The sequence below is a fragment of the Nomascus leucogenys genome, chromosome 15, assembly GCF_006542625.1.
Source record: "Nomascus leucogenys isolate Asia chromosome 15, Asia_NLE_v1, whole genome shotgun sequence".
Classification (NCBI taxonomy): domain Eukaryota; kingdom Metazoa; phylum Chordata; class Mammalia; order Primates; family Hylobatidae; genus Nomascus; species Nomascus leucogenys.
The window spans coordinates 52,360,922-52,383,352 of record NC_044395.1 but is presented as its reverse complement, the minus strand read 5'-3'; the positions used below and the strand labels follow the sequence as shown (position 1 = coordinate 52,383,352).

Genomic DNA, 22,431 nt, shown 5'->3' with positions numbered 1-22,431 from the left:
TAATTTGCTTTAAAAACAAGAAAACCACGAAAATTTCCCAAGATTGTTTTTAAAGAGATACTGATTATAATAGGCTATTGTTTATTTGCGCCTCTCAGCATGCCATTTGACCTATATGAATTTGTTATTTCATTACTACTTTTTCTTCATGTGACACCTCATTAGATTGCTAATGTTCGAGTTTTATGCTCCTGAGTTTCTAAAATAAAATACTTGGGGGCAAAACATCATTTAGGGCACTTGGTAGAAATCAGGATAATCAAAGTGCATTTCCATTAATGCTGTTCGTGAAGAGGCAACTATACTTTGTCACCAAAAGTAAAGTTCATCAAAGTTCATCCAGCTCTTCATGTATTTAAACAAACTTGGAACTTCTAAGTGACAACTGAGGGGAAGTAATTTAAGGCTGAGATATGATACACTTAGAAAACGAAAGACACAGCTGGGCATGGTGGCTTATGCCTATAATCCCAGCACTTTGGGAAGCCGAAGCAGTTGGATCACGAGGTCAGGTGTTCAAGACCAGCCTGGCCAACATAGTGAAACCCTGTCTTTACTAAAAAGAAAGAGAAAAAATTAGCCGGGCGTGATGGTGGGGCACCTGTAATCCCAGCTACTCGGGAGGCTGAGGCAAGAGAATCGCTTGAACCCGGGAGGCAGAGGTTGCAGTGAGCCGAGAGATCACACCACTGCACTCCAGCCTGGGCGACAGGGCAAGACTCTGTCTAAAAAAAAAAAAAGAAGAAGAAGAAGAAAAAAAAAGAAAAGAAAAAGAAATACACTAGAGGGAAGTCAGTCACTGAAACAAGGTAGCTGCAAGGTTGCAAGGTAGCTGTCTGATTTCTTGGAGAAAAATACCTATAGTAACCCTCAAGAACTGGCCCCTAAAAGATATCAGTGTCAAAAAGTCAATTTAAAAGCCCAGCAAGGCCAGGCATGGAGGCTTACACCTGTCATTCCACTACTTTGAGAGGCCGAGGTGTGCAGATTGCTTGAGCCTGGGAATTCGAGACCAGCCTGGGCAACATGGCAAAACTCTATGTCTATGAAAAATACAAAAATTACCTGGATGTGGTGGCACGTGCCTGTAGTCCCAGCTACTTGTGAGGCTGAACTGAGATGGGAGGATTGTTTGAGCCCAGGAGGTCCAGGCTACAGTGAGCCCTGAAGGCACCACTGCACTCCAGCCTAGGTAACAGAGTGAGACCCTGTCTCAAAAAAGAAAAAGAAAAAAAAAAAAAAAAAAAAAAAGCCAAGCAAGGTTTAACAAGGGAGAGATAAAATTATAAATTACCCTAAGCATCACATAAAGTTCCTGGGGCCCCAGAAATAAGTTTTAGTATTTGCTTTTTTTTTTTTTTTTGAAATAGAGTTTTTAGCTCAATCCAAATATAACACTGTTACAAGTGAGGAAAGTAACATAAAAATGTTAAGCCATTTCTCTTTATTACTCCATTCTCATTTCCTCTCCTTGATTTTTACTCAACTGTCAATCTTCCTCTTTCTTTTCACTCAACTAGCCACTGTCTTCTCTGTCATCATCTATGACTGCCTACATTTTCTTTCAAATATATATTTGAGAAAGAAAAAAGCATTTGTAAAGGACCATACTTTAAAAAGAGCACTTATCTATGAGCAAGTTAAACTACAAAGAGCCAATAAATTGGGCACCCCACTTTTAGGTGGTCACATGCACATTGATCCACATGATCATGTAGATTAAATTAAAACACATATTTACCTGATGAATTACTTTTTCAAATAAAAATTCACTCTATTAAAGCAGTGAAATGCACATAAACAATTGAGTGTAACAGTGAAAAAACTTTTATTGAAATCCCACTACATGCATGGACTATGGCTATTTATGGAATTTATTTATTTTATCATTATTATTATTATTTTTTGAGACCAAGTCTCGCTCTGTCAGCCAGGCTGGAGTGTTGGGGTGTGATCTCGGCTCACTGCAACCTCACCCTTCTGGGTTCAAGCGATTCTCGTGCATCAGCCTCCCGAGTAGCTGAGATTACAAGCAGGCATCGCCACGGCAAGCTAATTTTTGTATTTTTACTAGAGACAGGGTTTCACCATTTTGGCCAGGCTGCTCTTGAACTCCCTGACCTCAGGTGATCCTCCCACCTTGGCCTCCCAAAGTGCTGGGATTACAGGCATGAGTCACCATGCCCAGCCTGGAATTTAAAGATAAGTAAAGCACAATTATATCTGGAGAATATCAAGTACTAAGAACTATTAATAAATAGGGGGGAATATGGTAAATACTAATTTAGGACTGTAACAATGGCCAATGGCCACCATTTGTTGAACATCTATTATGAGCCAAGCAATGTCTAAATATTATCTCTAATGCTTGCAACCAGTGGTTTCTGAAAATTTTTTAGTGTTCCTATCAATAAAATGTTTGCAAGCGTGCTCCCCGATATGTGCTAGTCTGTAGAGATATAGTATACTTATACAACTGTAACAATACAGTGTTTTATATATAAAATGTTGAAATTAGAAATGATGGAAAACTATAAAGGCTAGCACTTCATGGATCAGCTTCAGCATCCCCTGGGCAGAAGCTCCCGACATTGAAGAATACTACTAACATGTTGTTTGGTAGAAACCGCTGCTTCTCCCCAATATTCATTACCCCTTTCTTCCATAATAATGGGATCCCTCACTTTTATCTGAGCCCATGGCATCTCAGAATAAAGGTTATATGGCTCAGTCTCCCTTTGCATCTAGGAGTGGCTTTGTGCCTAATTTTTGAGGTATGAGGGAAAAATCATGTTTACAACTTTTCAGACATTGCTTTAAAGGGATGAACAATGTCCATCTCTGTACTTCTTTTAACCTGCTATTTAGCAGGTCATCATGGTGGCAGGCCTCTTGGACTATGTGTGCAAGGGCAACCCCCAAGGGTGGCAAAAAAGAAAATAAAAGGTACGTGGGTCCTTTTAAGACCTTGTGGAGCAGAATAGATATTCTAGCTCTGGACAGCTAACCTAGGGACTGTCATATATGAAAGAAATACATTCCTATCTTGCAAACACATCATTATTTTGGTCTCTGTTATACGTAACTGAACCTGTCTCCTAAAGAATACATTATGCAAGATAGTTATTACTGTCTCTCCTTACACCTGAGGGAAAAGGGTCAGAGAAGTTAATTTCCAGTTATCCAGCTGGTGTATGGTTGAATCAAAAGATCCCAGACTCCATTCTCTTTCTACTAAAATAACAATCTCCCTTGATTGAAATACTGTGGAATCAAGGAGGAAGGAGACATTAATATGACCTGGAAGGATTGATGGGGGCTTCCTGATTGTGCTGGCATTTTATTGAAATCTAAAAGATGGGAATGGAGGAAAAGGCATTGTGGACTAATTGAACAGGGTGAACAAAGGTAAGGATACAGGAAAATGTAGAAAAGGCTCAAGAGCAGCCTGTGTCAGTTGTTCTTAGGTGATCACTATTAAGTCTTTGCCTTTATTCAACATATATTTCAGGGCACCTACTATATAGCAGATAAAAATTAAGACCTAGAAATAGAGTGATAAAATCAGATCATAATTTCCTAGATATATGAGAAGATAATGCTACCAGCAATGCCTACATGTTAAAGTCCAAAGCCTCTATCAAGCAAAAAAGGCCTTCATAATCAGACTCAACCCGACCTCCTATTATGCTACTGCTCTGTGCTCCATCTGGATGAAACTCAGGACATATGAGTTGCTGGACCTCTGACCTTTGTACTTGCACTTCCCTCCTCTTGGAATGCCTTTTACCTACTTTGCCTAGAAATGTCTTTTTATTCTTTAAGAGCTAGACAAAAGTCTACCTTTCTCTGATTCCTTGAAATAGGATGGCTTGTTATTGTGGTTTCTTCCCTTCCTGCCTGCCTGCCTGCCTTCCACCAGTCAGTAAAAATGTGCAGGGTTTTTGAGGCACAACCGTGGGAAAGATAAAGCAATATTTTCTTTGTGCCTCATGAAGTTTACATTCTAGAGAGAAAGATCAACTATTAATGAAATAGCTGCAATTCAGTGTGATAACTGCTTTGAGAGGAAGAAGAGCCTTCAGGGGAAGCTCATAATAGGAACTCTACCCTGAATCTTGCTTTCCTAGAAGCAGCATTATTTAAGCTGAACCCTTTAGGATATGTAAGAATGAGCCAGGCAGAGATAAGCAAGGGATGCTTAACAACATGTGCTTTTCACCATGCGTTATCCATTTTCATTAACATGTCTATTCATTAGACTATGAAACAGAATGTGTTTAAAGGTCCCAAGTGATTTAAAAAGAAGAAAAAAAAAAAACCCACCAGGATTAAACACTCATTCAGATTCATGCTAAACGTCTTATCATTGTGCCTTAGATATTTTTATTTTGTCCTTCCTGTATGCAGTATTTCCTACTTAACTTTCACTTCCACTTCAGTTTAGCAACTAGGGCTGCTTAAGGTCTCCCACCAGCTTTTAAAAATGTCTTGTAAATTGTAGAGCAGCATCTTTCAAACATCAGCAAGCCTAAGAATCATCTGAGGTACTTTTACAAACACAAATTTCTTGGTTCCACTCTCAGAGATTCCGATTCTATAGCTTTGGGGAGGAGCTGGAGATCCCATATGATTCTGACAATCTGACCTGTGAGACCTGATGCTGCCAGTTCACAGATTGCACCGTGAGTAGAATTATGCTGGAGAAGCCACACAAATATTTTTCAGGATTATTTCCCCCTTGTTCTTCAAAGTGCTCTGCTAGGTTACACTTCTTGGAACAAGAGTGGTTTCTGTGCCCGGGTAGATGAGGCTTTTAGGGGAAACCCTCCAAGAAAGATGGGCCAATATTGCTACTTTCACATAACAGTCACATTCTTCACTTGGACAACTGTTTTATTTTCCCGTTGGCTCTCACTTTAAGTCCAAAATGACAAGCTAAGTAAGGGCTTCCCAGTAAATGAGAAGTTATGAGTACAGTAGTCAACAAACTGCCCTCTGCAAGGGTAATGCGAGGCAAAAAAAAAAAAAGTGAATGAGTTTGTGAATGGTAAGTAGGTCAGGTCTTCTGTTTTTTTGTTTGTTTGTTTGTTTGTTTTGACTAGGCTTTTAAAAAATCATCCCAATCTAAACAGAACGTTTTTTGTTTTTTTTTTTGAAATGGAGTCTTGCTCTGTCACCCAGGCTGGAGTGCAATGACATGATCTCGGCTCACTGCAACCGCTGCCTCCCAGGTTCAACTGATTCTCCTGCCTCAGCCTCCCAAGTAGCCGGGATTACAGGCGCCTGCCACTGCGCCCGGCTAGTTTTTGTATATTTATTAGAGACGGGGTTTCACCATGTTGGCCAGGCTGGTCTCAAACTCCTAACCTCAGGTGATTTTTCCGCCTTGGCCTCCCATAATGCTGGGATTACAGGCGTGAGCCACCGCGTCTGGCCAAAATAGGAATTTTATAATTTTACAATAAGAAAATGATGAATCACTGAACTTTTAAGAAAGCTTTCAGTAATTGCTGACATTTGCCTCCATGTGTATCATGTTTAACAGTCTTAAAAGTTAAGCTTTTCAGAGCCATGATATGGAATGATATGGAATGAGCCAGATATGGAATAATGGACAATTCCATATCTGCATTGTTTAATACAATACCCATTAGCTCTACTGGCTACCGAGCACTCGAAATGTGGCTAGTGCAACTGAGGAACTGAATTTGTAATTTTATATTATTTTATTTTAATTACATTTAAATAACCATATATGACTTATAACTACTTTTTTGGAAAGCACAGGTCTAGAAAGTAGGACAACATAGTAGTTGTTCATAGTGTGTTCAATTTGTTGAATTAAATAGAGCTCTTTCCCTATAGATGTGTATATGTTTAAAGTCAAAGACTTAGAAAACGGCAGCTATCTCAACAGCAGGCCAAAATATGTCGTGAAAGAACAAAACATCAGGATCTAAACCAAAAAGTAAGTTTGTTATTGAGCAGTGTTTCTCAAACTTTAATATGCATAGAAATCACTGAAGTTCTTATTAAAAAACATAGTTTCTGATTTAGTAGGTCTTTGGTGGAACTGTAGATTCTATTGCTCACAAACTCCCAGGTAATATCACTGCTGCTAGTCCATGGGTCACACTCTGAGCAGCAAAGGTCTAGATGTAGGTAAGCCATGGACCTACATAACTGCTACTGGCTCAACCCCTGAACTAGCAGTGGCTTCTCATTTTGACTCGCCAGTTCAAGATTAAGTCAGCGAAATGTTTTATTTTATCATAGATACACCCACCTTACCCCCAGTCTTATGAATATTCATTAAGCCCCTTCTGCATACTAGGATGAGTATTCATAATAACCCCTGCATGGCAGGTAGTATTATTCCTATTTTATATATAATGAAATAGAGGCTTAGAGACGTGATGTCACTTAACCAAAACTCAAGAAAAGAACTAACTGGCAGAGGTGGGTTTACAACCCAGTTGCGCATGAAGCCAAAGGCTAGTTTCTCTCTTTATACTCTCTTGTTACTCAAAGTATGATGCATAACTAAACAGCATCAACCTCATCTGGCAGCTTATTAGAAATGCAGACTGATTCATCCTAGACCTAGTGAATCAGAACTTGCATTTTTTTTTTTTTTTCCTGAGGCAGAGTCTCGCTCTCTCACCCAGGGCGGGAGTGCAGTGGCACAATCTCAGCTCACTGCAACCTCCGTCTCCCAGGTTCAAGTGATTCTCCTGTCTCAGCCTCCCAAGTAGCTAGGATTACAGGCACCCGCCACCACACCTGGGTAATTTTTTCTATTTTTAGTAGAGACAGGGTTTCGGCATGTTGGCCAGGCTAGTCTCAAACTCCTGACCTCAGTTGATCCACCCGCCTCGGCCTCCCGAAGTGTTGGGATTACAGGCGTGAACCCACCTCTTGCTTATAAAGCAAAGTAACAAGCAGTTAAGAGTAGGGATTCTGCTGATTGTGGCAGCTGAGAAATGAATTTAGATTGGCTAGGTTTGACACCAGAACAAATATGGATAGCTTTGCCTCTATTGCTAAATGCCTATTGCTTCACAGGAGTAGTTTAGACAAAATGAAGCTATTTCCTGGTAGGTAAGGATTTTAAAATTTGGATACGACTGCATTCCCAATAGATGAAAACATTAACAATATAGTTTTAACAATGTCATAGGAAAAACCACAAAAAGAAGAAAACGTTTGTTGAAAGATAAATGTACTAAAATCAGCAAATTCTTCCAAAATATCATACCATTATTAATTACTGCCAGGATGGTTCAAAGGAACACACATATTTCTGCTTTCTTTCCCATCAGAGGCAATTCTGGAAAATGGTCCAATCAAAAGTGAATCATAGCCTAAATCATAAGAATATGTTATTTACATTCAAATAAATTAATGTCTAAATGTACAGCCCTATAACAAGTGCTTGGTCACCTCACTTCTGTAATATGGCAACTTCCTTCTCAGAGAGCTCTTGTCCTCAGCTTCCTGATGCTGGAATCAATCAGCAGTGCCATTTAAATGTTGCTTAAAACATCTCTTAGACACAAACCCATTCTCTGGCTCCTGAATGAAGCTCATTGCTAATTCAATTGTGTCTCTATGTCGCTGAACCCACAGTATCCTTTTTCTTGTCACTGACACTCATGTGTTCAGCCTTTTTTGGTTCATTTTTTCCCTTTAGTTCACTTCTCTTGTCCTTGGCCCCAGAATCATAGTTTTGTTTGCATCCAATGGCCTTTTCACATTGAAAGCACTCTATAAAAATGTTGCTGATATTATATGATATTATAATTGTCCACAAATAACTTTTACATAAATAACTTTCTTGGCAGCCAAATCCAATGGGGGATACTACTAAGGACCCACTCATATTCTTCGTAACCTAACTCTTCTTTGTGTTCTCTTTTTCTTCTACTTTTCTCTCTCCCTTACTTTCCTAGGAGGGTTTTCCAAGCAAGAGACCTGAAACTTCTGCCTTGTCTTCACTATTATTTCTACCTCTAGAAACAAAGTTTCAGACAACAAAGTGTCTTATAGGAAAGTAAAGTCATTGTACTGCCAATACTTGCTAGATGTTTCTTTTACTTCTCAATATTTTCCCTTAGACAACATACAAAAATCTACACACTCACTCTCCCTATCAGCTGAACCAGGTCCCTCTGACACTTTGTTTAGTGCCATTGACCTACCAATATAAAGTACAAGATTTTTTCTTTTATATCTGGTTTGTTTTTATTTTTTATTCTCATAAAGGGACATATACAGATTCTTAGCCCTTTATTTAAGGCCCTGATGTACTAGTTTATTGTTTAGCAAATACTCACTCTTCCCCTACTTTGAGCTTGGCAACATGACTTATTCTGGGCAATTGGGTGTGGGTGGATGTAAGGTGAGCAGAAGCTTTAACTGTGTTTGTGTCATGGGCTTGATTTCTTGTCCTTTGACTATCACAATATGAATAACATACCCTGGATAGCCACTGTCCCACCTCCTGGTCCCCAGAATGAAACTTCTGAAGCAGAGATGCCCCAGCCAACCTGGTACAATGGCACCCCCCTCGCCCCCTTATTCGTGGTTTCACTTTCTGCAGTTTCAGTTATCCACAGTCAACCATTGTCTGAAAATATTAAATGGAAAATTCCAGAAATAAACAATTCATAAGTTCTAAATTGCTTGCTATTCTGAGTAGTATGATGAAATCTCTCACTGTCCCACTCCATCTCTTCCAGGATGTGAGTCATTTCTTCGTTTAGGGTATCTGTGCTGCAGATGTTACCTGCCCTTTATTCTCTTAGTAGCTGTTTGGGTGATCAAATTGACTATCCTGGTATAGTAGTTTTTGTGTTCAAGTAACTCTTATTTTACTTAATAATGGCCCCAAAGCACAAGAATAGTGATGCTGACAATTCAGATATGCTTAAGAGAAGCCCTAAAGTGCTTCCTTTAAGGGAAAACATGAAAATTCCTGACTTAAGAAAAAAAAAAAGAGACAACATTGCATGATGAAGTTGCTAAGATCTATAGTAAAAATGAATCTTTCATCCATGATATTGCGAACAAGGAAAAATATAATCATGTTAGTTTTGCTGTTGTACCCCAAACTGCAAAAGTTATGGCCACAGTGCCTGATAGTTAAAATGGAAAATTCATGTATATAGGGTTTGGCATTATCTGCAGCTTCAGGCATCAACCAGGAGACTTGGAATGTATCATCCATGGATAAGGTGAGACTACTGTATTCTGCAGCCTGAAGCAGCTGTCCTAGCTAACTGATAGAGAAGAAAAAAAATGCTTATTGCTACTGATTTTTTTGGTTGTGGTTACACACTAAAAATTGACAATTACATGAGGTAACAGTAAATGATAGATCAAGCACTACCATTTACTAGTTGGGATAGAAAATCCATCTTTAAAATGAAAGGTTTTTGTTCATTGAACTCCAAGTTATTTAACAAGATTGAAAACTCATGATTCTCAAGTATACTTCTCTCAACAGTACATTTCTATAAAAGAGGTCAGAATATTACCAAAATATAAAACGAATATTAGAGAAGGTTAGAGCAAAATAAAAAAGCATTCTAGAATCTCTCTAATTTTATTTTCTAAAGCATAAAGAATACTATTTGTTAGGGTGCTGTTCAATATTGAACTCTAAAGTGTCTGCTGAAAGGAGAGGAGAGCACAATGTCAGTTGGTTGCAGAGTACCAGAGAGTAAAGCATTATTATCTGATTGAGTCAACCTTCAGGGAGCTGGATTCACAAGCAGGTTCTAATCACTCTGAGCTCCCTAAGAACAAAGTACTTTCAGTACCTGGCATGAAACAATATTCAACATGTAATGGGGAAGAATAAAAATATTGAGCAAAAAATAGAAACTAGAGAGTATCGAAGTGGAAAAATATCTTTCCTTGTTTCTGCTTGGGTGATTTTAATTTTCATATAGGGATTCCTGCTTTGCATGAGAAGCCAGACTATGTCACATTTAAGGTCATACCCAACTCTAATATATCATGACCTCATATAAGACAGAGCTTACTTAAGGCATTTTCATGTAAGAACCTCAGTGACCCCTTCATTAATGCAAGCTCTAATGTCTCTTAACTTACCTTCCTTAATAAAAAGAAGTCTCTTTAAATATATTTTGTACATTTGTTTGACACTTATACAAAAATTCCCTTTGGCCCTGGAAATTTCCTGTAGCTATTCAATTGTCATTTGCATTTGTGCCAAAGAATCATTTTCACAAGAACCATTTCTATCAAAAATCAAATTTGCTAATCAGCAAAATTAATACATATACTTGCAATGAAAAAATTATTTTTTAGAAAGACTTGAATATATGTTAAAGCTTGGCATTCTGACAATATTTTTAAGAAGGAAATGTTCTTACGCAACATTACTAAAATGCCCTAGGGAACTCTGAAATCGTTTTTTCATTAAATAGAGCTGAAATTATGTGAACAACTAGAACATGAGGAAGAAAAGAGGAAAACAAAGTATAGAACACTGGGGAATGAGAAAATAGACTGTGAAAGGAACAGTAATTTGTTCAAGGTTACCCAGTGAGTCAGGAACAAAGGGGATAGTTGGGACTCTGCCAAGAACCAAAGCTTATCCACATTAATGAGTATGCGCTAAATCTGCCATTTTCAATACATAATGTATTCATGTTTTTTCTACATCAGGGAAGATATTCATATTTACCATTCTCCTAGAATTTAGCATGTTTTACCTCCTAAGTGTTTATTGTTTTCAAAAAAATGATAAATACTTTAGCTGCTATCAACCAGAAACTAAGAAAATCTCTGAGGCAGGTATTATAAGTCCTGTCTTATAGGTTAATTTAGGTGCATAGAGATTAAATAAATTACTTAAGAACCTACTACCATGATAATTGGGACGTTTTCATCATATCAAGCTGCTCACAAACCACTATAAAGATTCTTACCCTTAAAGAAGCACAAAGTGGGTTACGTTAAGTATGAAAAAGTTGATTAGGCCAGGCACAGCGGCTCATACCCATAATCCCAGCACTTTGGAAGGCCAAGGTGGGCAGATCACTGAGATCAGAAGTTCAAGATCAGCCTGGCCAACATGGTGAAAACTCGTCTCTACTAAAAAGTACAAAAAAAAAAAAAAAATTAGCTGGGCATGGTGGTGCACTCCTGTAGTCCCAGCTACTCAGGAGGCTAAAGCAAGAGAGTCACTTGTACCTGGGAGGCAGAGGTTGCAGTGAGCCAAGATCAGGCTCCAGCCATTTGTACTCCAGCCTGGGCGACAGAGCAGGACTCTGTCTCAACAACAACAACAACAACAACAAGAAAAAAGATGATTAAAAATAATTTTTGAAGGACTCAAAGTCAGATACAAACCTGATATTTGGAAGAATGGGAAGAATTTTGATGAATTTGTTATTTGTGACTGATTTTACTAGCTAATCAGTTGGGATACCAATGGAATATGTCTACAAAAGACCCTTAGATCTTACTGATAAATTATTTCTACATGAGGGTATCTGGCAGTTACATCACCAGAACTCTAATAGGAGGCTTTGAAATAATATAGATCTACCACAAGAAAGTGGTCTTAATTACAAAATCAACTATCTGTGCTCCAGGCCTACTTCTTGAGAGCACTGCTCACATGCTTTGACAATGGCTATAGTGAAGAGATTTTTTGGAACATGTGATTCCTTCATGTATACATGGATCCCTGTCCTGAATATATTGAAACTTTTGTGACAAGTTATCTCTCATCCAAATCTGCATGTATCAGGGGAGTAAGTAAGGAAACTATGTTCCCAAGCTGACAGGCAGAAAACAAGGGAGGGAAGAAAGAAACATAGGTAGCAGCATGTTAGAAATTAAATAAGACTTCTAACTCTACAGCCAGGCTATCTGGATTGACTCTTGACTCTGCCTCTTACTGTGAGTCCTTGAACCAGTTACTTGACCTCTTTATGACTCATTTTTCCCAACTGTAAAATAGAGAAATTAATAGTACCTACCTCATAGGACTGTTATGAGGATTAAATGAGTTAAAATTTGTTAAGTGCCTACAGCAGTGTTAGGCATACACTGTTGCAGATGTTTGGTAAGTAAAGAAAGGTAGGAAGAGTGAGAGAGTAGTGGATGTATGTGCCTTTAAGACGTTGCTTTGTTTGCTTCTGCAGAGCCCTTTACTTTCCAGTGTTGGGGCCTCTTGGTTCCTTCCAGTAAGCCTAACCTTGTTTCCGGTCTGGTCCCAAACTCTTCTTGTTCAGAAAGATTTAAGAAGCTCTAGTTCAGTAGTTCAGGTGATTCAGCATTAAGTCAAGCTTGCTGTTATTCTTGTCCTGACCCTGTGTCCCAGTTTTCTTATAATCAAGTCCCAACCTTGTACTCCAGTTCTGACATTCTGCTCCCCTGTGGCTGAGTCCTGGATTGCAGAACCTGCTCAGGACTGCCAGTTCCTTTGAGGTAACATCTCTCAAAAGGCAGCCTATGGACTAGACACACTTTGTTTGGCAGACACAGTGTTTGCACTTTTGAAAATTAGTTGCCTGTATTTAGAAATTGCAAACATGTACAAATTTCCATCTTATTTTGTAAAATGATCTGGCACCAGTGGATTCCAAGTGGCAGTTGCTCTCTTTAAATGGCCATGTGCTTTCTATTCCCCACAGGCCCCACTCTGACTGCTCTATTTGTTTCTGTGATTTGCTTGGTCATTGAAGGGATTTGAGGCTGTGGGCTAAAACTGAGAAGAGCCAGTACTTACCAAGCACTTACTTTGTGCTAGGTACTGTTCTAAGGGCTTTATGTGCTTTACTTATTTAATCAAAGGCCAGGAATCTGTTTGTTGTTGTCCATTACCTCTGTAGCCCTTCTTCTCAGCTTCATACCCCCTGTCTAGCATGCATCTGTGGCTGTCCCATCTTCTTTGATCACTATCCTCCACTCTTCAGCTAGGCCCCACTCACAAAGCCTTGTTGGACCTCCATAATGTCAACCACTCACCCACATTGTGGCCTATAGCTGGTCTTCAATCTTCCCTGCCCAGCCAGACTCTATCTTCAAGAACTTCCGCCATCGTAGCGGTTGTATTACAGGTACAGAATCCTAGGCTTCATTGGTTTCCTTGATCCTATTATCTCATGCTCCACGCTTTTATAAAACCATAACTTTCATTATATATAGATAGGCTCTACTCTCACAAAACTTTTGTCCACTTCTTATTAGAAGCCCAATAAAATCCATAAAAATATTTATTGATTACTTACTTTAGGTTCCAGACTCTGTCACAGAAATTGACTTGAATATTCCTTTCATAAGAAACCCAAAGTTTGCTCGTGTCTATGAGCAATTCAGTCTCTTTTCAGTGAGGCACTTAGCAAACTAACACTATTTAAACAGTGTTGTTTATTTTTGTTTCATAATGGGCCCTTGTGTTTTACAAAACATGAATGAAAGAGAGAAATATTTGATGACTAAGACAAGATTTAGAAATTATTAAAAGAAAATTTACAAAACTACATGTCATTCCATAAGATTATTTAGTTTGGGTGAAACTAAATGTGAATTGAATTTAAATTCAACCAATTAAGTTCTACCACAGTTTTAAAAGAAGGTATTAATGAAAAAGTTACTTACATAAGGAATTGTGTCCAAAGTATCTGTGTTGACAATTATAGGAGCAGGACTGGCCTGAAAAAGGAAATAGAAAAAAAAAAATTAAATAATGAATAGTGTATTCTGAGACAAATTATTTCTGTTAGCTTATTTAACAAAGAGCTCAATAGGCATTTCTTGAGGACCTGTACAGGCACTGTGTCAAGTGTTAGTGGGGTAAATAAAATGACTAAGAGTTTCTGTACCTTCCCCCACCTCAAATATTTGTTTGTTACATTTACCACATAAAGAAATTAAGTAAGCATCCATATAATTTACATCCATTTTCTCTTACATGCTACAAAACAGTGTAGGAGGTGCGGATTTCTGCTATGTGTAAGGCAAGGATTTCTAATAAATTGGGTGAGAGTTAAAACTTATATCTTTTTTTTTTTTTTTTTTTGAGACAAGAATCTTGCTCTGTCACCCAAGCTGGAGTGCAGTGGCATGATCTCGGCTCACTCAGCCTCCACCTCCTGGGTTCAGGCAATTCTCCTGTCTCAGCCTCTCAAGTAGCTAGGACTACAGGCACGCACCGCCACACCCGGCTAACTTTTGTATATTTAGTAGAGACGGGGTTTCCCGTGTTGGCCAGGATGGTCTTGATCTCCTGATCTTGTGATCTACCCACCTCAGATTCCCAAAGTGCTGGGATTACAGGCATCAGCTACTGGCACTCGACCTGTATCATTTCTTTATGAAATGACTTTGCTAAAGGAATTTGATTTCTCTCTCAAGGAAGCAAAATTAAACCTAAACCAATATTCATAGTTATTCTCTTCAAACTGCCTTTTGAGAGTATGCTATATTCAATACAAAAAGGCTTCACTTATCAACATCTACGTTTACACATTACGCATGCTGTATCCTGTATTTTCTTTCTTTCTTTTTTTTTTTTGAGACGAAGCGTTCCTCTGTCGCCCATGCTGGAGTGTGCCGTGGTGTGAACTCGGGTCACTGCAACCTCTGCCTCCCCGGTTCAAGCGATTCTTCTGTCTCATCCTCCCAAGTAGCTGGGACTACAGGCATGTGCCACCATGCCCAGCTAATTTTTGTATTTTTAGTACAGACGGGGTTTCACCATATTGACCAGGCTGGGCTCACCTCCTGACCTCATGATTCGCCCGCCTCAGCCTCCCAATACAGGCATGAACCACCACGCCCTGCCATATTTTATGATTTATGCACCTCTAATCATAAACCTTAGAAATCTCTAGATAGAACATTAACAGTCAAATATAACAGAAAATCATATTGGATATGTTCAACTTTCTTTTTAAAAAAAAAAATTGTGCGATTTGCAGTAATTCTCTTTAAAGTTTAGCGGGAATCTGTGTAAAACTGATATAGGAGTGCTACAAGGCAAATCACTAGAAAATAAGAGACTGCAATCTCTATTTGCATCCCCAATCTAACTTCATGAATATTGAGTAGAGCTATCTTTACTTTTTAGTTTCTAGAATTTTCACAACAACTTTTGCTTTATCCCCCAAAGGATCTTTAATCTTTGCCTCAAATTACAGATTTCATTTAGATAAAGGACATACTTTCATCCTGATCAATAGAAAGCTCTTCTATACGACATGGTGGTTTTGGAAAGTGCTCAAATTTTGGGATATTTCATTAGCTGTGCCCTCTGGAGTTAACGAAGTTAACAGCTTTTTAATGTCAATCTGTTCTGTGGAATCCTAATCAAATGATAAAACAAATAGCAATCCAGCAGGTTTTACAAAACAAAATTTCATGTCTTTACCGAAAACACTGGGCATGGAAAACATAACCTTGGCATACATATCTATATAATGGATCAGCTAGTTAGTCATAATATTTTCATGATTCTCAATGGGACGTATCTTGTGGGTAAATAAAGACTCTGGAGAAAGACAGTTTTTACTGGATCTCATGAAAAAAATAATGAGAGGCATGTAGAGAAGAGAAAAAGGTATGAGGTTTGCAGTCAGAAGACTTGGGCTCAAGGTTGGTTTAGGAACTTTCTGACTGTATGATTTGGGGGCTTAGTGACTTCCTAGTGGTGTGATCTTAGGGCAAGTCCACTAACCCTGTCTGATTAATTTTCCTTCCCTGTAGATTGGGAATAGTAGTAACAACTTTCCAAAAAGGTTGAAGATCAAATGAGGTGATATAGTTGAATGTGCTTTGTAAAGAGCACATTTCAGAATTAATGTTAAATATTATTAGTAGTAAGTGTCTCTTAAGATAGACTACTGTAAAGATATATTGTTGGATGGCTTGTAAACTGTTTACACTGCAGAGATCTCAATGCTATGTCAGTGGTTACAATTGCACTAATAAGAGGCCTGTTTAGATTGTGGTTCTAAAACAGCTCACGTCAAAGGCAATAATAACAATAATTACTGATTATTAAGTATGTATTACCATTTATTAAATATATACATAAACATATATATCCTCATTTAGTCTCCACAAAACCATATTGATAAGACATTATTATCACTATTTCTATGTTACATATGAGGAAAATGAGGCTCGGTGAAAATGAGATTTGACATTTGAATATTGTTTTTTTCTGACCTCAAAATTCATTTTTCCCAATTAAGCTGCTTCATAATCCCAGGATCTAGGTGGTTCTATCACAAGAGTCTTGCAGTGATATGTGAGCCCTATACTAGAGTACCATACAAGAACTAGACAAAGCAAAGACCACCCTGAAGGCAAAAGATGCCTAAGGATATTGCAGGTTAGATGTTGAACACAGTCTGGTGAAGCCTTAGTATGTATTTTTAAAAAGGTTTTTAGTTTTGATGACATCTCTCCTATGCTTTCTGTTTGGTTTCCATGACTCACAAAAGTATGTCTCATATCCAAGACTAGACTGAAAACTCTCTGAATATAACATGTGATTCTTGTATTTCCCCATATTTTCTAGTACAGCTTTGATTAATAAATAGGTATTAATTTGATTTGGGGCTTTCATCCCATCTTTGCTTTTTTTTCTTATAGATTATAATAATGTGTTATGGGAATAAATTTTATACACAAGCCCATTTCCTATGTAATGCCATTTAAAACGTTTGTATGTTTATTTTGCTATTTTTCATTTTTTAATGTAAATTTGGTCTTTCCAAGAAGACTATATATCTAAAAATCGACAAGTATTGTATACTTTTCTAGAATTCTCCACAGCACCTGGGTATAGAGAAGGAGCTCAAAGAATACTGAGAGATACTTAGAATTTATTGACTAAAGGTAGTGATAAAAGTATAGAAGTAGGTATAAAGGAAAGTAATATATCTCTACGAGCTTTGTAAAGCACTTCTAAAGAACTGGAACCCCAAAGTCTCATGATATCAACAAGACTGTGATTACTTTTCCAATATCCAGTGTCACTTTCTTTCTTTGTTTGGTTACTATTACTTAACTAAATTCAGTTTTTATAAAATAATAATTAATAATTTCATAACTCTAGGATGTGGAGTCTGGGAATGGACTCAACTTGAAGTAGAGAACAAGAACTTAAAGGATAAGATCTATGTTATGTGGAATCTATGTTATATGGAAAGTTTATTATTCCTTCTTGGTGCCAAAAGGATCCAGAAGCCACAGTTAATACCTACCTCTCTAAAAGTCATTAAAAATGCATTAACAAATAAGATTGTGTAAAAAATAAACATACATCACATACATCTGACATTGGTACCACCCTGGTGTGACTGCCAAAGAGATGCCATGGTAGGCTCTTCTGAATGACACACAGCCCCACTGTGCTGCTACACCAGGCTCTCTGAAGACTCTCCCACTGCCCTGCTCCAGGACCTTCGCAGCCCACCCCAGACTACACAGAACGTAGATGAATTCCAAGCATGGCCCATGAGTGTGCTCTTCTCACCAGCTGGTAATTCCAAATCTTCCTTTAGCTCATCTGGCTCCTGATTCTTTGTTCACTTTTACAGTCAAGAGAGGCTATGACTAGTTTGATCTAGTTTGTTTCTGAGTCTTAAAAACCAACTATCCAGTTGCTTTGATAGTTCCCACCAAGTATTTTCTCCACACTTCACACTGCCCTGCCATATACACCCTCTTTATTTTATTATTATTATTATTTTTGAGATGGGGTCTCACTCTGTCACCCAGGCTGGAGTGCAGTAGTGCAATCTCAGCTCACTGCAATCTTCACCTTCCAGGTTCAAGTGATTCTTCTGCCTCAGCCTCCCAAGTAGCTGGGATTACAGGCACCTGCCACCAGGCCCGGCTGATTTTTGTATTTTTAGTAGAGATGCAGTTTTGCCATGTTGGCCAGGCTGGTCTCAAACTCCTGACCTCACGTGATCCACCCGCGTTGGCCCCCAAAGTGCTGGGAGTACAGGTGTGAGCCACCACGTCCGGCCATACACTCTCTTTCTTCCTTTTGGATATCCTCTTTAATTGGATGCCTAAATCAAACTGGTGACTCAGCAGATTCTAGTGTCCTTCTTTAATATGCTTTTTTCCATTAACTGGAAAGTGATTTACGAAAAATCTAGAACAAAATCTTTTTTTAATCAGAAAATTCAAGACTTGTCTTTATATACATCTAGGCAAGATTTTTGAAACTATAAGGGATGAAGAAAAAAACCTCTTTCTTAAGTAAACCAAACTATGAAGCCTTTTTTTTGTGTTGTTTGTCTTTTATAAGACATTCTCTTTCATGCACAGAAAGCCAGTTTTCAGCATAAGGGACTAGTACAGATAATTATAGAGAAGCAAGAAGCAAGAAGCAAGCAGAAGGAATACTGATATAATTTAAATGATTAGATCAAGTTATTAATAAATGTCAGCCACCTTCCTATCCTTGGGCTTCATATGACATACAAATGTTCTCATATTACGTGAACAATTTTGTTTATACTAGTAATAGATATGCTTTTTTTTGCTTGCTTCCAAGAGACTCTAAATAAAAAAGAATCTGCCAAAATGAATGCGACTTTACACAGGAGTTCATTGATTCTGACTAATGTGGTTACCTTTTGATACGTGTTAAGTGTCAGATATGGGAAATGCCTCTGACATATGTGGACAGGTGGTCATGAAGCCAACTATGGTGAAGAAGCCTCCTCAAGCAAGGTATTGGCAGGAAATATACAGTAGCTAGTCAGCCAGGAAACACTCTCATGAAGCTTGGCTCCGAGAAGTGTAGGCTAATCAGTGGGAAGGTCAAAAGACTTAATCTAATACCTAGACTTTTAAGAAGCAAGGTAGAAAAGGAGAGAACTAGATCAGCAAGAAATTAACAGTAACACTCATGGTACTAGGAACTATGCGGACTGGGACATGCAAATGGAAGGCAGGTGATTGTCATTATGCCAATTTAAATAGATGGTAAAATATTGCAAGAATAACATGTGAGCTGTTTTTGGATACCTTTGGCTCATCTTATCAGCCTTACAGGACAGGATTACCGAGTGGGCAAGATTTCTGTCTATTTAGAGGGACACAAGCCCTATAAATGACTTTTATGTATGGTATGGCAGGACATTTTGAAACAAAATGGAAGCCACTGAAAGTCTGAAAATGAGTCCTGTATGTGGGTGTATGTGTGTGCGTGTGTATGTGTGTGATTTCATTATGAGAGTTGGAGATCCGAGAACTTCAAGGTAAATATTAGCTGTTTTAGACTGGCAGCTACAAGATAGCATGCTAGCAAACTTTTTGCTTCACAATTCACACAGAAGACTTCCATCAGGATGAGCCCCAGTCAGACCATATGCTAATCCTGGCTAGGGAAGTAGAATATTAGGGTTACTACCCACACACCCCATCAACTTTGAAGTAAGACATTTAACATTAAGTACTGGATTAGATATGCTGAGTGTTGAACCCAGGATAACTGTATTGTGTATTAGATTTTTCCCTGTAACCCTCTATTATGTTGGCTTACTCTGGAAAAAAAAAAATGTGGCATGGTTGGGGGAGTGACTTCCGCCTTCATTAACTGAATCACATTTTAGTTCTCCACTGGAACTGAAACCCTGTCTTTCCTCTCCTTCTTTTCCACAATCTTTTAGGCTGGAGTTCCACATCTCTAGGTGCTGGTAGGACCCTACCCTATTTGGAGTATTTACTTGGAACCTACAATTATCACTACCTGAAGGTTTGTAGTATTATGACCCTGCCACACCTAAATCCCCTGATATATTAATACTGGGACAGATAATAATAAGAGTATGTACTTATATAGCAAATACTTTATGTAAATTAACTTATTTAATCCTCACACAATTCTATGAGACAAACACTGTTATTCTCAAAGTAGATCTGAGGAAACAGAGGTTAAATAACTTTCTCAAAGTCACAAAGCTGACAAATAGCTGGTAAATCTTCAAACCCAAGCAACCTGGCTCCAGAGCCATATTCTACTGCCCCTTAGAATGAAAACAGATTTCACCAGTTATCTCTGGATTCTATTTTTTCTTTTTTTTTTTTTTTTGAGATAGGATCTTACCTTGTCATGCAGGCTGGAGTGCAGTAGTTCCATCTTGGCTTACTACAACCTCTGCCTCCCAAGCTCAAGCCATCCTCCCATCTCAGCCTCCCAAGTAGCTGGGACTACAGGCGTGTACCACCATGCCTGGCTAATTTTTGTATTTTTTATAGAGACGGGGTTTTGCTATATTGCCCAGGCTGGTCTTGAACTCCTAGACTCAAGTGATCCACTTGCCTCAGCCTCCCCAGATGCTGGGATTACACATGTGAGCCACCGCACCTGGCCAGATCCTAATTTTTACTGTTGATCCACAAGTTACAAGCCAGTTCAAATCTAAATTTATTTAACGTGCCTTGATCTTGGCTGGCCCAAGAACCTTCCCCACCTTCCTCTGGTGTAGTTGCTGAGGCCCAGTGTGTCATGAGAAGAGGCCTGTAGGAGGCATGCCTAGGAAAAGGCTGATGGCCCCAGCATACCCAGGCTGACTGATTCAGGCATTCTTTGAGTAAGCCCCAAATAAATTGGTAATTGACTGACTAAAGACACATTGATGGTTGTGTAAGAGAGGAATAAAATAAGAAGAACAAATATATTCTAGAATCATAGAACTTTTAAAGCTGAGATCTTAAGGAACATTTAATTACACTCTTACATCCTATAAATATGAAAATGAATACAAAGAATATGACATAACCCAGATCTCACAATTACGTAGTATCAAAACTGAGGATAACAAGAATAACAATAATAAGGTATTAAGCATATATAAGGTGATTATTATGTTTCAGGAATGCTATAAGTACTTTGATATATGAATGCATTTAATTTTTACAATGTTCTAAGGAAAACATTATTGTTCCCGTTAAAAAGCAAGAAGGAAGGAATGAAAGAAAGAAAGGAGAGAAGAAAGGAAGAAGATCCCAATTGACCAAGTCACTTGCATAAGGTCACAAATCTAAGAAGTGCCACAAGCAGTTTTTAAACCCATATCTTTCTAACCCTGGAGTCCATAATGGTAACTCCAACATCTGATTTTTTTGCCTGAGTTTTTCTAGGCGACCAGACTGAAAATGCAATTATTTTCTGCCTAGATAGTTGTTACTTTCTCTTTGACAGTCTGAAGAGAAATTTATCACTGTTCTGACTTAGATTCAATTCCCCAATTATCAGAGGTTTCTGGGTCCCTTAATGTCTTCCAAACCCCCACTTAAAAATGGGACAGTGCAATTTTCCAGTTAACCTATTTCTTAAGAATTTAGCTGACTAAAGAATGCATGTGTAGGCCAGGAACGGTGGATCATGCCTGTAATCCTAGCACTTTGGGATGCCAAGATGGGCAGATCACTTGGAGTCAGGAGTTTGAGACCAGCCTGGCCAACATGGTGAAACCCTGTCTCTACTAAAGATACAAAAATTAGCCGGGCATGGGGGCGGGTGCCTGTAACCCAGCTACTTGGGAGGCTGAGGCAGGAGAATGGCTGGAACCCCCAGAGGTGGACGTGGCAGTGAGCTGAGATTGTGCCACTGTACTCCAGCCTGGGGAGACTGTGTCTCAAAAAAAAAAAAAAGTTTCTTAGGTTATTATACTTATTACCGAGATTATTTTTTGCTTTCCTAGATTTTCTTCTCCTTTTAAGTTCCTTCTCTACAAGATAACTAGGTGGGTGCAGTTCAATCCAGCCCAGCTCTAAGTCATCACTACTAATATCATCTAGTGGCTTTGGCTTGTCACCTGCTTTGCCCCTGCTCTACAGAGACATAAGACAACTGGACTTATTGAGGCAAGAACAGTGCTGAATAAACTATGTGAGTGCCTGAGGGCTTGGTTAGTTCATCCTGCAGACTGTGGTAGGATGTCTAAAGGAAGCAACTTTGGAGGAAGCTAAGATTGTGGTCCCTTTCCCTAGCATTTAATAAAATGCCTGGCTGGTTACCTACCTAGCTTAACATCAGCCTAGCTCAGAAAACAAGGTAACAGGATGGAAGTTTCATGTTTTGGCTTGAAATCAATTTGACTTTGCTTGCCTGAACTCTTAATAATAAAAAATAATATTACCTTCACTTTCAGATAAGAAAACTAATAACGTTAAGTAACTTCCCCAAGGTCATTCAGCTGGTAATAGCAGGACCATGAGTCAGACAATGGTAGCCTGGCTCCAAAGTGGATGAATCCTAACCACTGCAATACATTTGCTTCTGCACCCTATTAAGATTTGATAAGTAAAGTCTGTTCTAGTCAACACAATTTGTCTTAGTTATCCTTGAAAACTCACCATTAGTATTTTTTATCCCCTTGGACTAGAGAGTTATCTCTGTTTGATCCA

At 38.5% G+C, this 22,431-nt stretch overlaps 1 protein-coding gene across 20 annotated transcripts in view; it reads right to left on the bottom strand.

Annotated features, from left to right (window-relative positions):
• Nucleotides 1-22,431, bottom strand: part of DLG2 (discs large MAGUK scaffold protein 2) — a 2,190,999-nt gene that overhangs the window by 787,132 nt on the left and 1,381,436 nt on the right. For all 20 annotated transcript variants that reach the window (XM_030828789.1, XM_030828794.1, XM_030828795.1 and 17 more), the window contains one exon: nt 13,648-13,701. In XM_030828789.1, the coding sequence (XP_030684649.1) occupies nt 13,648-13,701 (54 nt within the window). The remainder of the gene's footprint in view (nt 1-13,647; nt 13,702-22,431) is intronic.